Raw genomic sequence first — 12098 nt, forward strand, 5'->3', positions numbered from 1 at the left:
TTGCTCTTGTTAATCTAAATTATCTCAAATTACTAAAGTGTTGAAAGTATTGATCCTTGGATCTGACAATAGATTTTAAAGAATTAAGTTCTGGTGTCGGAAGAATCGATATTTCAGTATCAATCCGCACATCACTAACGGTCTTGTGAGAAATTCTGTTCCCCTGTGAAAATCTGCCCCCCTGTGTCCGGAGCGCGCATAGCAGCCAGAGAAGTGGATCCGGCGGATCTGACCATATTCACGGCGCTTCTGATCGATTTCTCGGTAAAACCACTCATATAATCATGTCAACGTTGTAACTTTCAGTTTAATCGGCAGCTATCAAAATAAAAATACATGCATAAATAAACGAGATCTTGTGTGGAGGTCTTTTTACGCTGTTTTGTGTTGTTTTAAACGCGAAGTGAATCGATCTTTTTTTCAGCTTTTGTCTCGTAAGCCTGACAAATAAAAGTCAGTCAACAAACACAGGTTTCCAACACGTTGTGTGCATTTATAATTTTTCATTTCTCATAAAGGAGGAGGAGGGAAGCTGGCCGATAGCAGGGCAAAAAAATAAAGACTTCCTGAAAAGATCAGAGTGTAAACTTTTTGGTAAATCCCGTTCTAATGTAAAATATGACATTACTGGATTAAGGAAATGTCTAGTATGCTATCACACATAATATTATTGAGAATTTGGAAACAGGTGCTTTTTATTTCTCAAAGTTATTGGAGAAGAGGAGAGAATGGATATTTCAGCTGCCTGAAATGTGTCTGGCCTCTCTAAAATGGAAACAAATTAATTTACCTGCAAAGTCTTTTACTGTGTTCATTCCCCTTATGATCAATAAGAAATCCTGTCATTTTCATAACATTTGCTCTTTTTTTGCCAAAGTTACGATGGGGGAACAAAATATCTTAAGCACCTGATAAAATCTGTTCCCCCTCTCTAAAATGGAAACAACTTAATTTACCTGAAAACATTTACTCAAATATTTCTGTCATTGTTTATTTTAATTCACATATGCAAACATGTAAAAACAATTTATATACAATTATATTAAACACTGGAGAATATTACAAAAAATGTCATTTGAGTTTACAAAATGTAAAATCATGCAAATAACAAAAAGACAAGTTTTATTCAACAAACAGAAAAGCATCAGGAGAAATAAATACACATTAACTGATGAGGACGTCGTTAGTAACAATCCCTCAAAGTAAAAAGCTTTGTGCACATTAGAAACGCCTTCAGTTCGTTTTGGTCTGAATGTGGAGCTTCGTCACCGATGGCGATTTAAACTCAACGACGTTACCGAAACTTTTCCTGAAAGGTTTGATCATCAGGAGGGAAAAATGTCAAAAGCTTTCAAATTTCCCCCAAAAACCAGCAGCAGATTCTGAGCCACTGGAGTTTGGATCAAAGCTGGACCAGAACCAGAACAGATTCTGGTTTCCATGTGTAAACTTCATTTGTTCTGATCCAAAAGGCTCCAATGACATCAGATGTTCATTGGATATAAACTAAGAGTTTTTCTCAACATGATTAATCAGGTTTCATCCTGATCCGGTTCGGTCGGGATGCCGTCGTTCTTCATGAGCGTCAGAAACCCAACCAGATCAGGTTCAGATCATACAGTTTATATGTTCTGCCTAAGTGGAGCCATCTAGTGGCTCAGTTTTAGATTGCACTGAAATCCACAGGATCCTGCAGGTGTTTTGGAGAAACTGTTTGCAGCAGATACCCAGAATTTTGTACAGTTGGGCTCAAAAATTTTCCTGTTAATACGCTGTTATGATGCATCGTATGGAAGGAGCTTAAAGACGATACTTCAGGAAATCTGATTATGCTTTTAGTGTCATAGAAGCAGGAAAACCTTTACTGTGGTGGTTTATAACCAAAAACAAACACTGACTCCATGGTTTGGAAAATAAAATCACTTTTGGCTTATTTGGCAAAAAAAAAAAAAAAAAAAGGTTTTGTTGCTTTGTTTTTGTTTAGGAGGGAGAAAAATCAGATTTATATCCTGGATTTTAAAGAAACATTTATAAACACTCAGTTTCTAATGAGATGATCAACAGCAGAGTTTTGGGTTTTATTTTTAATGCTCCATCTAAAACCAAACCCTCATTTCCTCATAATGTCCAGATTAATCCTGTAAATCATTCAAAGTGGTTTGGATCAACAAGTTTTCCAGTTTTTATGCTTTTTCACTCATTTCCAGAGAAATGTTTTAAACTCCGACTCAAATCATCCAGAAAAATCATCTAAACTCAAAGCATGACGGCAGTGTGGCTTCCACCCAATGAGCAAACATGATTAAAATGATTCTTTACTGTTTAAATCCACAGAAACTCCTTGTTAGCAGCTAGCATGGCTAACAGTAGCAGCTAGCATGGCTAATGGTAGTTAGCACCATAACGATTTGTTCAGGTAAAACCGACTCAACATGTGGCGGACATCAGAGATCAAAGTTTACTTCAACAGAAAGTCTTGATCTGGACTGAAGGAGATTCTAGATGTGACCTCATGATGCTAACGCGCTACTAACCAACAAATGATGCAAAGTCAAAAACACAAAAATAAAATGCAACAGAAAAGGCCTGCAAATCAACAAACGCATCTTACTCCCACAGGAAATGGGAACAGAAGGGAAACAGTAAAAACAACAAAAGCTGCAAACAAAAGTCCTCCTGACCAGCAGGGGGAGTCTAAAGTTGGTAACATAATCATGTTAACATGCTGTGGTTATATAATAATGTAATATACTCTGAAAAAGGTCTGAAGTGAAACACACCCTCTTTTTCTTTCTCCAACTTTCTTCTGGTCGACTCCCCCAAGTGGTCTGGAGGATTTCTGTTTTATGAAGCGAGTTTTGCTTTTGTTTTCACTATTTGCAGGGTTTTTCATTTTGCTTCATTTCCTTAGCCTGGTAAAAAAAAAAACAGCTCTTTGTTTCTATGCTTTGCTTCCTCCAAAGGTTCTGGACTCTTTAGAACCAATCACTTCCCGTTTCCTCTGTTGACATTTTAAATTTTATCCAATCACTATCGTTTGGCTGTGACGTCTGTAATGCACCAGCTCAACGACATGAAGTTTACCAGAAATGGTCTGCGCTGTAAACAACCGTCCTTCACTGTGAAGGGAGAAGAGCCGATCTGAACGAGGATGTTAATAATTCAATATCTGGAAGTGTGACCAACATGAATTGATCAGCTTCCTTCACTTCCTCTGCTGCCGTCACTGGAACTACAAACAGACTATGACTCTAAAGCAGATCAGAAAATCAACACCATTGTTCAGAACTTCTTCTGTTCGCTGATTGGCCTGAAATTTTTTTGGAGAAATCCAAGTCAATGGGAGGAATCCCAGACTGACCAGTGAAGAGAGTTGAGAATCGAGTGGAAGGCAATAGCCTGCTGTTTCCTGTGACTGCAGCCATTTTGGTTTGCGTTCAGGTTTTTGGCATTTGCAGCATATTTACACCTGTCAGTCACCAAACTTCACTGGAGAACCGATTCTTGTAGGTCTAAAATCTGGACTGAGACCTTCAGGAAGTCTGGAGAACCGTTGATTCAAACCACCTAAAGCTTTCAGGAACGTCTGGATCACAGGAAGTGGGTGGTTTAAAACTTTTGCACAATACTGACCAGAGGTTTTCTGTTTACTTGGGTTTGAACTGAAATCTGTTCTCTGAGCACCAAGAGAAAAACTGTAAGGCTCTGGAGAAGATTCATACCAGACAGAACTGTGCTTCACCAGGTATTAGTCTGTACCCGGAACCAAAAACCAGACCCAGAATCTGACTAGAACTGGACCCAGAACCACGGGTCTAAGGTGGGAAACGCGCAGCCTGGCGGTCCGTCTGGTCTCATAGCGAAGTCCAAACCCTGGTTCTGAGTATCTGGAACCTGCTGCTGGTTCTGGACCTTCATAAAGTCTCTGACCAGAAATCCTGGAGGTTCTGTTGAGATGAGGAACTGATTCTACTGAATCTGTCCTGGAGAAGCAGAAACAGAACCGGATGTTCTCCTGTAGAGAAGTTAAACACTGACAGGAAGTGGATGTCGTCACTTCCTGTTCCATAAAAGTCCAAAAGTTTCTGACATTAAAAACGAAGCGACGCCTCAGATGATCTGCGATATCCGCTGGACTCTCCTCCAGCCGTCGTCATGGCAACCGGATCGTTTTGGCTCCTCCCCTCCAGATGGTCAATGAAACTATATTTTCTGATCAGTTTGTGAGGAAGACGAGGATTGCTGCCATGAGACGGATGATGAAGCAGGTTTGACCTTTGACCCGGCTCTCAGTCCGACCTCCTACCTCCATCCAGGTTAGCAGTTCTCCTGCAGCTCTTTGGCCTTGGTCAGGATGAGGTGGACGTCTGAGATCGGATAGTCCTGCAGGGTTAGGGTTAGAAAAGAGAAGCTCCAGTAAATGAACCAGGAGGAGAAAGAGAATCTGATCCAAAGAAAATCTACTTTTTATTTGACTTCTGCTTCGTTTCTGAAGCCAAACTTCACTGAGATGATGTTTGATTTTAAAGTTTGAAATCAACACAAACAATAAATTGACTGAAAATAACAAAAACCTTTAGGAGAACATCCAGGGAGGTTTTGACATTTAATTCACATTTTGGATGAATATGGATTTTTTAACTGAACTGGTTCTGGAATGAACTTCCTTAAGATTTGAATTCAACAAATAAAGTAGTTTGTGTTTTTTTTTTAATTATCAGATGGAACATTTCTTTAAAGTAAATAGTTTTAGCTCTTAAAACAATTTATCCTGATCAGAAAAAACCCAACCTGGTTCTGAATTTGTTGAGAAAACATTTCAGCACAGAGGTGATTCAAAGTCATTTATGATGCAATAATCAATTATTAAACTAAATATTTTGATTATATGCTATCAAGTATTATCAAAATAATCAAGAATAATAATCAAAATGTTGAACATTTCCAGTCAAAGTTCCAGTTATTAATCAAATCAACTAACCAGGTTTTAGATTTAAAGCAACTCAGGGTTTCGGCTGTTTTTCAGTTTAGTTTTCCAGATTTATATTGCACAGAAGCAGAGTGCTGCTTCTCCAGGTTTGGTTCTGATTGCAGAGCAGAACCAGAACCGGAACCAGAACAAGAAGATCTGAGAGGTTTGGAAGGTTGCCATGACAACAGCAGATCTTTAATCTTGGAAATGTTTTCCAGCTGATAGAAGGCTGATTTTAAAACCGTCTTTATGTGGCTCTGAATGTTCACATCAGAGGTCAGCCTGATCTCTGGTTTCCAGATGGATGAACTGAAGCTGTTCTGACTGTAGATCTACAAGTCTAGATCTACAACTCTATATCTGCAAGTCTAGATCTATAAGTCTAGATCTATAAGTCTAGATTGTTTCTCTTGAATAACTTCAGTTCAGAAGGTTTTGGCTCATCCACACATTTATCAGTTCTCAGGATCTGATCGGTGATTGGATGGGGTCAAAGGTCACCTGGTGACTAATCTCATTTCCTGTATAACCTGAGCTACTGGGATCATATAGATATTGAATAGGAGGTTTCCCAGGACTGATTCTTGGGGAACCCCACATGTGACGTCTGTCTGTTCATTCCTGTTTTTTCTGCTCTTTAAAGCTTTAATTTGGTTTTAGTGACAGACGACAGCAGTGGATCTACCTGCAGCAGCCTCATGTTGGTGGTGAAGTCTCCGGACAGTAAGCTGTCCCGGATCAGTCTGGACAGGAGGACAGAGAGACGGGTCAGGGTTCAGCTACAGTAACGGGTCGGGACCAGAACCTGGGAGCCTCACATGAGCATGGCGCAGCAGACCAGCAGCAGGAAGTGGAAGCGGTCCCGGTCGGAGAACAGGGAGTCCCAGATCCGGATGACGTCCGGCAGCAGGAACTCCTGGGACAGCAGCAGGGTGAGCCAGCGGAAGGTGAAGTACTGAGGCTTGATGTTCTGCTCCTCCTGTGGGACACCAGAACCGGTAACGGGTCAGTTAACGGGTCAGAGAGTGAACAAAGAAAACAGCCCTGACCTCAGTCTGAGTTCACATGATAACATGTTAGCATTGAGCTTCTAGCTGTTTCACTGAACAGACTCTATGTTGTCTCTGCTGTCTGTGTTATAAACATCAATGCTCAGCCTGGCAGGGCCAAATAAAGTCTGGAGGCCGCCAGGCTGACAATCTACTGGAAACCCTGATTTTAACAGAAATTAATGCAAAAGACTCAATTTATTGGAAATTCTTTGATTTTTGATTAAATAATTTCTATTTAAACTTTGCATTGAAATATAAATTACCGTATTTTCTGGATTATAAGGTGCCTAAAAGCCTTAAACTTTCTCAAAAATCAGCAGTGCACCTTATAGTCCAGAAAATACGGTAATGTAAACAGACTAAACTTATAAAAGTTAGATTTTTCCGGAGCGTTTCCAGGCTCTGCTCCGGTCTGCTCCTCTTCCTCGGCGGTGCGTTACCAGCTTGAGGAAGAGCTCGTGGTCCTTGTCCCGCAGCATGGCGTAGACGCTCTCCATCCTGCAGGTGATGCCGCACTGGGAGTCGTCCAGACTCTTGATGAAGTTGTCGCGGTTCTCCGACATCAGGTTGGTGAAGCAGAAGAAGGTGTCGGCCTCGGCGTGCTCTGCAGGACGGAGCACAGCGCCGTCAGAACCAGAACCAGGAAACTAGAATCAGAGAACCAGAAGCTAGAACCTTTCCAGGAGCTGCTGGGGTCTGTGGCGAAGGTGTAGTAGATCGGGCCGACGATCTCGTTCATGCCCTGGACGTAGGCGATGCCCGGGTTCAGCTTGGCGTAGATGAAGAGGATCCGCTCCACCACCTCCCAGTGCGCCTCGCTGCCGCTGGGCAGAACCTCGTACTCATTGGACGGGTACAGGTTCAGAGACTTCCCCGGAGAGCTGACCTGGACCGGAGAACCGCAGATCGGGTGCAGGAGGACAGGCGGGTCAGAACCAGGAGATCAAAGTTAGACAGAGAAGAACCAGTTTTATTCTGCCCAGTCAGACCAGCGCCCCCTGCTGACTCACGTTGGTGACTCCGCTCCGGTTCCGGTTCACGGTTTGGGCCTTCAGCGTGGTCTGCTCCACGCGGCGCCGCAGCGTCTCGTACTCGTTCTGCGGGTCCAGGATCAACTGGCACGGATAGTCGGTGGGCCGCTGGAAGAACGCCATGTCCGGGTACAGCCGCCTGCAGAACCAGAACTGACCCGGATCAGAGCCAGTCCCGGTCCAGGTCAGAACCGGGCCTGGGTTCTTACCTCACATCCTTGTCGATCTGCAGCAGGATCTCGTTGTCCTTGAAGTACGTGTTCCAGCGGCTGTCCGGGTTCGGGTTCAGCGGCTGCAACAGCAAAAGACCCGGTTCTGACTGGACCGGTTCCGACAGACACGACTGGGCCGCTCCACCAAAACCCGATAGAACTGGACCAGCTGGTATCAGTTCTACTGATTATACAATCTGGGTGTCGCAGTACCATCCATCTGTATAGCCCAGTCAGAACCAGAACCGGATCAGTACTCACATGGTCCTCCAGCGTGACGTCGGCTCTGGACAGGCCCAGGTTGGCCTTGGCGATACCGGGCTGGATGATCATCTCTCTGAGGAACTGGGAGTAAACCTCTCTGTGGAGACAGGACAGAGGATTGGACCGGACCGGACCGGACCTGATTGGACCGGAGGTTTACTCCTGACTGACAGGAAGAGGAGGTTCTGCTTCAGCAGATGAAACAGACCTCCAGGTCCGTTATGAAACAGGACACAGAACCAGAACGGCTGCTGATAAAACAAGCAGCTAATGATTATTACTGATCAATTATTTGGCTGATAATCAATCAATCATTAGAACAATCATTCTAACAAAAACCTGATTAACAGGAGATTTTCTACAGATTCTGGATCAGCTGAATCTGAAACTCCATGAAGCTTCTTCTTCTGACCAGAGAACAGCGCTGGAGTTAAACTCCGCCCCCTGCTGGCCGTTAGAGGCATGACAGCCTGAAGTCCGTCCAGTCCGGCCCGGTTCGGTTCTCCTACCTCTGCTTCTTCAGGAAGGAATCCCATAACGTCTGATCCAGAGGCAGGTAGTTCAGCAGAATCTGGAGGATCAACGGACCGGGTCAGAACACGGCCGGTACTTTCCATCAGGAAACAGAACTTGTTACAATAAATACAACAGAGACACAGGAAGTTCTGGACCGGTGTCTAACCCGGTTCTGGACCTTCCTGTGAGTGAAGCTCACCTTCCAGCACAGCGAACGCAGTCCTTCCTCATGAGGGATTCCTGAGGGGAAACAACCAGAGTCAGATTGAACCAACCACAGCAGAGCGCCCACTGGCTGGAGGTCAAAGGTTACCGCTGAAGCTCAGCTCCCTCAGCGTCGTCAGGTTGATGCTTTCCTCCCCCAGCGCCGATTTGAACTCTTGGATCCTGAAGAAACGTGGAGGAAGTTATTGCACCGGATGAGAAACAGAGACACTCCGTTACCACGGCGACCGCACAATCTGAGGTCAGAGTTCAGGATGGACGGATGGTCATTCTGACAACATTGTATCGGTAATCTATTAAGCATGACTCTTCAGAAATCTGTTTTAAAATAACCTGAAATTATTCCTGAACAAACTAAAGGAAAGTTTCTGATGTAAGAAAAAAGTTTAAAAGTTTAAAATGTTGTAATTCTTCATCCTGGATGAAGTTAAAAGATGAAATGAAAACCACCAGGAAGGAGATAAAAAAAAAAAAAGATTTAATGCTCGCCCAGCAGATAAAGTATCCATTTTTTTATGCAGCTGTTTATGTTTGTTTTTAATTTTTTAATGCAAAACAAGCAACATACAGGAACAGTATGGAACACTAGTAGTTACAAACACATCCAAGGGCTTTACAGAGCATAAAACAATTAATTTACAAAGTCAAAATCAGATGGTTGCTCGCGGTTCTTTAAGGGCAGATATGGCTTTAGCATTCGAGCTCAGTTTTAAGGATTCGATAGAGATATTAATAGAAGATAATAAGACCTGGAAATTAGGCTTTTGCTGTAAATACTTGGAGGTGTGAATATGATATTTACCATAGATGATAAGAAAGTTAACATATAAAAATTGCTTTTTGGCAAGTTTACATTTCTCCATTCCAAACAAAACATCCTTATTTGTTAAATATTGAGATTTTTTTTTTGGTGAAAGAAAATTGACATATTTGTCCAGAATATGGACAAATATGTCCGGAATATGTCCATATTCTGGACATATTTGTCCAGAATATGGACAGAATATGTCCATATATGGACAAATATGTCCATATTCTGGACATATTTGTCCATATATGGACATATTCTGGACAAATATGTACAGAATATGGACATATTTGTCCATATTCTGGACAAATATGTCCAGAATATGGACAGAATATGTCCATATATGTGGTTCTTTAAGGGCAGTCATGGCTTTAGCATTCGAGCTCAGTTTTAAGGATTCGAGGATTCTGGAGATATGTCCATATAATATCTCCAGAATATGGACATATATGGATATAAAATGTCCATATATGGACAAATATGTCCATATTCTGGACATATTTGTCCAGAATATGGACATATTCTGTCCAGAATATGTCCATATATGGACATGGAGATATTATATGGAATATGGACATATTCTGTCCAGAATATGTCCATATTCTGGACAGAATATGTCCAGAATATGGACATATTCTGGACAGAATATGTCCAGAATAATTACGCCAATTGTTTTGGCGTAATTACAATCCCAAAAAAGATGAACAAGCTTTTCTTCATTAATTTTACAGAAAGTACACGTAGGGTCCAGATCCCATTTATATCTTTTTATCCAAAATGTTTTAACATTAGGAATAATTTTATAAGAAATTTCTCTCACTTTATTATTTATTAAGTTGTTTTTTAGGAGTTACCAAGTCCACTTCCAATTTATATTTTCAAAAATGTTGGACCAATAAAATATACAAGCTGGTGAAAAAACAACATCTCTGAATAGAATATTTAACATTTTGTTGGTTGTTTTCTTGCTTATAAAAAGGACAATTATAATCAATATAAATGGAGTTTGGATCAAAACTTGGCACTGAGTGAATTTGATCTGGAGGTAAAGATGATCAAAGCTTTAATGACGCGCTAAGGATCCTTTCAAACACCACAGCATATTATTTAGGAGCAACAGGAAATTGAAAAAGTAACATAAAGTCAGAACAAGACAATAAAAGACCATTTGGGTTTAATAATATTCCTCTGTCAAACCATTTTCTATAAAATATTGTCTTATATTTAATGTCTTCATTATATATTATATATGGGCTGCACAGTGGTGAAGTGGTAGAGCTGTTGCCTTGCAGCAAGAAGGTTCTGGGTTCGATTCCCGGTCTTTCTGCATGGAGTCTCCATGTTCTCCCTGTGCATGGTGGGTTTTCTCCAGGTACTCCGGTTTCCTCCCACAGTCCAGAAACATGACTGTCAGGTTAACTGGTCTGTCTAAATTGCCCCTAGGTGTGAATGTGTGTCTCTGTGTTGCCCTGAGACAGACTGGTGACCTGTCCAGGTGACCTGTCCAGGTGACCCGTCCAGGTGACCCCGCCTCTCGCCTGAAACGGTAGCTGGAGAGGAACCAGCACCTCCTGACCCCACTGAGGGACCAGGTGTTAGAAAATGGATGGATGGATGGATGTCTTCATTATTCCAGATATAATATTTACGAGGAGAAAAACTGTGTTTGTACAAAAGTGACCAGCTTAACAGCATTTATTCATGAAACAGAGATAATTCTAGGGGTATTTTATCAAAGTTGTAAATGGGAATAGTTTTTTTTTTTTTAGAAAGCTTTTTAAATACTTAATTTTGAATGAATTGTTTAAAGATGTTCCACCTTTTTCAACTTTATTCATTGGAATATTTTTCTTCTTCCATGTAAAGTTAAAGTTTACTTTGTTAATATTGGTACTGATTGGATAAAGGAGTCCAGACGAGCCGTCAGCTTTGACCAACAATGGACGTCCTGACAGAGAGAGACATCTCCCGGGACTGTTTGTGTTTTTCAGCAGCTGCTTGGTCCTTTCTGATGACGTCAGCCGCCGAAGCAGTCAGCTGACCTGCTAACAGGGAGCTAACGTGGCTAAACAAACAAAGCTAACCGACTCAAACTGTGAAAAGCGTTTTATAAACATTAAATTGCTTAAAACGAGACAATCTAAAAGTCTGCTGTACTAATACCGGATCAGGTCAAATGAACCGCGTGTTGAACGTGAAGTTAGCCTTTGTTTGGTTAGCGGCGGCTGTTAGCTCCAGCTAACTGATTTCTCTCCCTGCTGGCTCCGAGTCTCACCTGAGGAGGAGAACTCACCTGTTCTTGTAGGCAGTAGACATGTCTGGCAGGTGACGCTGCTTCCCTTTCGGCCTTTCTCCCACAAACGGGAATGAATCACTGGGACTTGGGGGAAGTTAGTGTGCGGGGAACTTCCGCCTTCTCAGCCAGCAAGCAGAGCTACGGAGAGCGGCGAGGGACAAACAACCACGTGACGCCGCATTCAGTTTTTTTTTTTTGTTTGTTTGTTTTTCTTTTTGTTGTTTTTTTGACGCCGCATTCACACCGTAATTCAATGTTATCTGTCATTCTGGTACCAATTATTAAAGATAAAGCAGGTAAGATTAGCTCTTTGGAGAATTACCGACCCATAGCTTTAGCTAGTAGTTTTTGTCGAAAGTTTTAGAAAGAGTCCTTTTAAATAGGCTGGAAGAGTTTCTCTTGACCTCCGATAATCAATTCGGTTTTAAACCCAAACATGGCACAGACATGTGTATTTTTGCACAACACTACAGTATTTATGTGTTTTATTGATGCCTCTAAAGCATTTGATCGTGTGAATCACCAAAAACTGTTTGGCAAGTTAGAAAGCAGAGATGGACCCAAATATCTAATTAGAATTCTGGTCTACTGGTATGGTCATCAATCAATGTTTGTAAAATGGGCCAACACAATGTCTGATTCCTTTAAAGTTGGTAACGGAGTAAGGCAGGGAAGCTTACTGTCCCCTTACCTTTTTAACATCTACATGGATGAACTATCAA

General features: G+C 41.8%; 1 protein-coding gene across 2 annotated transcripts; it reads right to left on the reverse strand.

The window, feature by feature from the left end:
* Positions 1-2907: 2907 nt before the first annotated feature.
* Positions 2908-11542, reverse strand: tbc1d13 (TBC1 domain family, member 13). Of its 2 annotated transcripts, XM_008424829.2 has the most exons (13): positions 11374-11542; positions 8361-8434; positions 8247-8287; positions 8041-8102; positions 7529-7628; positions 7265-7347; positions 7035-7194; positions 6700-6910; positions 6465-6628; positions 5791-5951; positions 5658-5715; positions 4307-4383; positions 2908-4212 (listed from the first exon to the last, which is right to left on the reverse strand). In XM_008424829.2, exons 1-12 carry the CDS (start codon positions 11394-11396, stop codon positions 4318-4320), a joined length of 1203 nt encoding a protein of 400 aa, XP_008423051.1. In that variant the 5' UTR covers positions 11397-11542; the 3' UTR covers positions 2908-4212; positions 4307-4317. The 2 variants fall into 2 exon arrangements, with proteins under 2 accessions (XP_008423051.1, XP_008423050.1); XM_008424828.2 differs by having other exon boundaries at positions 2908-4383.
* Positions 11543-12098: the final 556 nt, after the last annotated feature.

The sequence above is a fragment of the Poecilia reticulata genome, linkage group LG12, assembly GCF_000633615.1.
Source record: "Poecilia reticulata strain Guanapo linkage group LG12, Guppy_female_1.0+MT, whole genome shotgun sequence".
Classification (NCBI taxonomy): domain Eukaryota; kingdom Metazoa; phylum Chordata; class Actinopteri; order Cyprinodontiformes; family Poeciliidae; genus Poecilia; species Poecilia reticulata.

Coding starts and splice junctions, on each gene's coding strand:
- tbc1d13 (XM_008424829.2), bottom strand. CDS start 11,396: ATGTCTACTGCCTACAAGAACAG. Junction 6,911..7,034: donor ACCGGAGCGGAGTCACCAAC/GTGAGTCAGCAG, acceptor TCTCCGGTCCAG/GTCAGCTCTCCGGGGAAGTC. Junction 5,716..5,790: donor GTCTGCTGCGCCATGCTCAT/GTGAGGCTCCCA, acceptor CCTCCTGTCCAG/ACTGATCCGGGACAGCTTAC.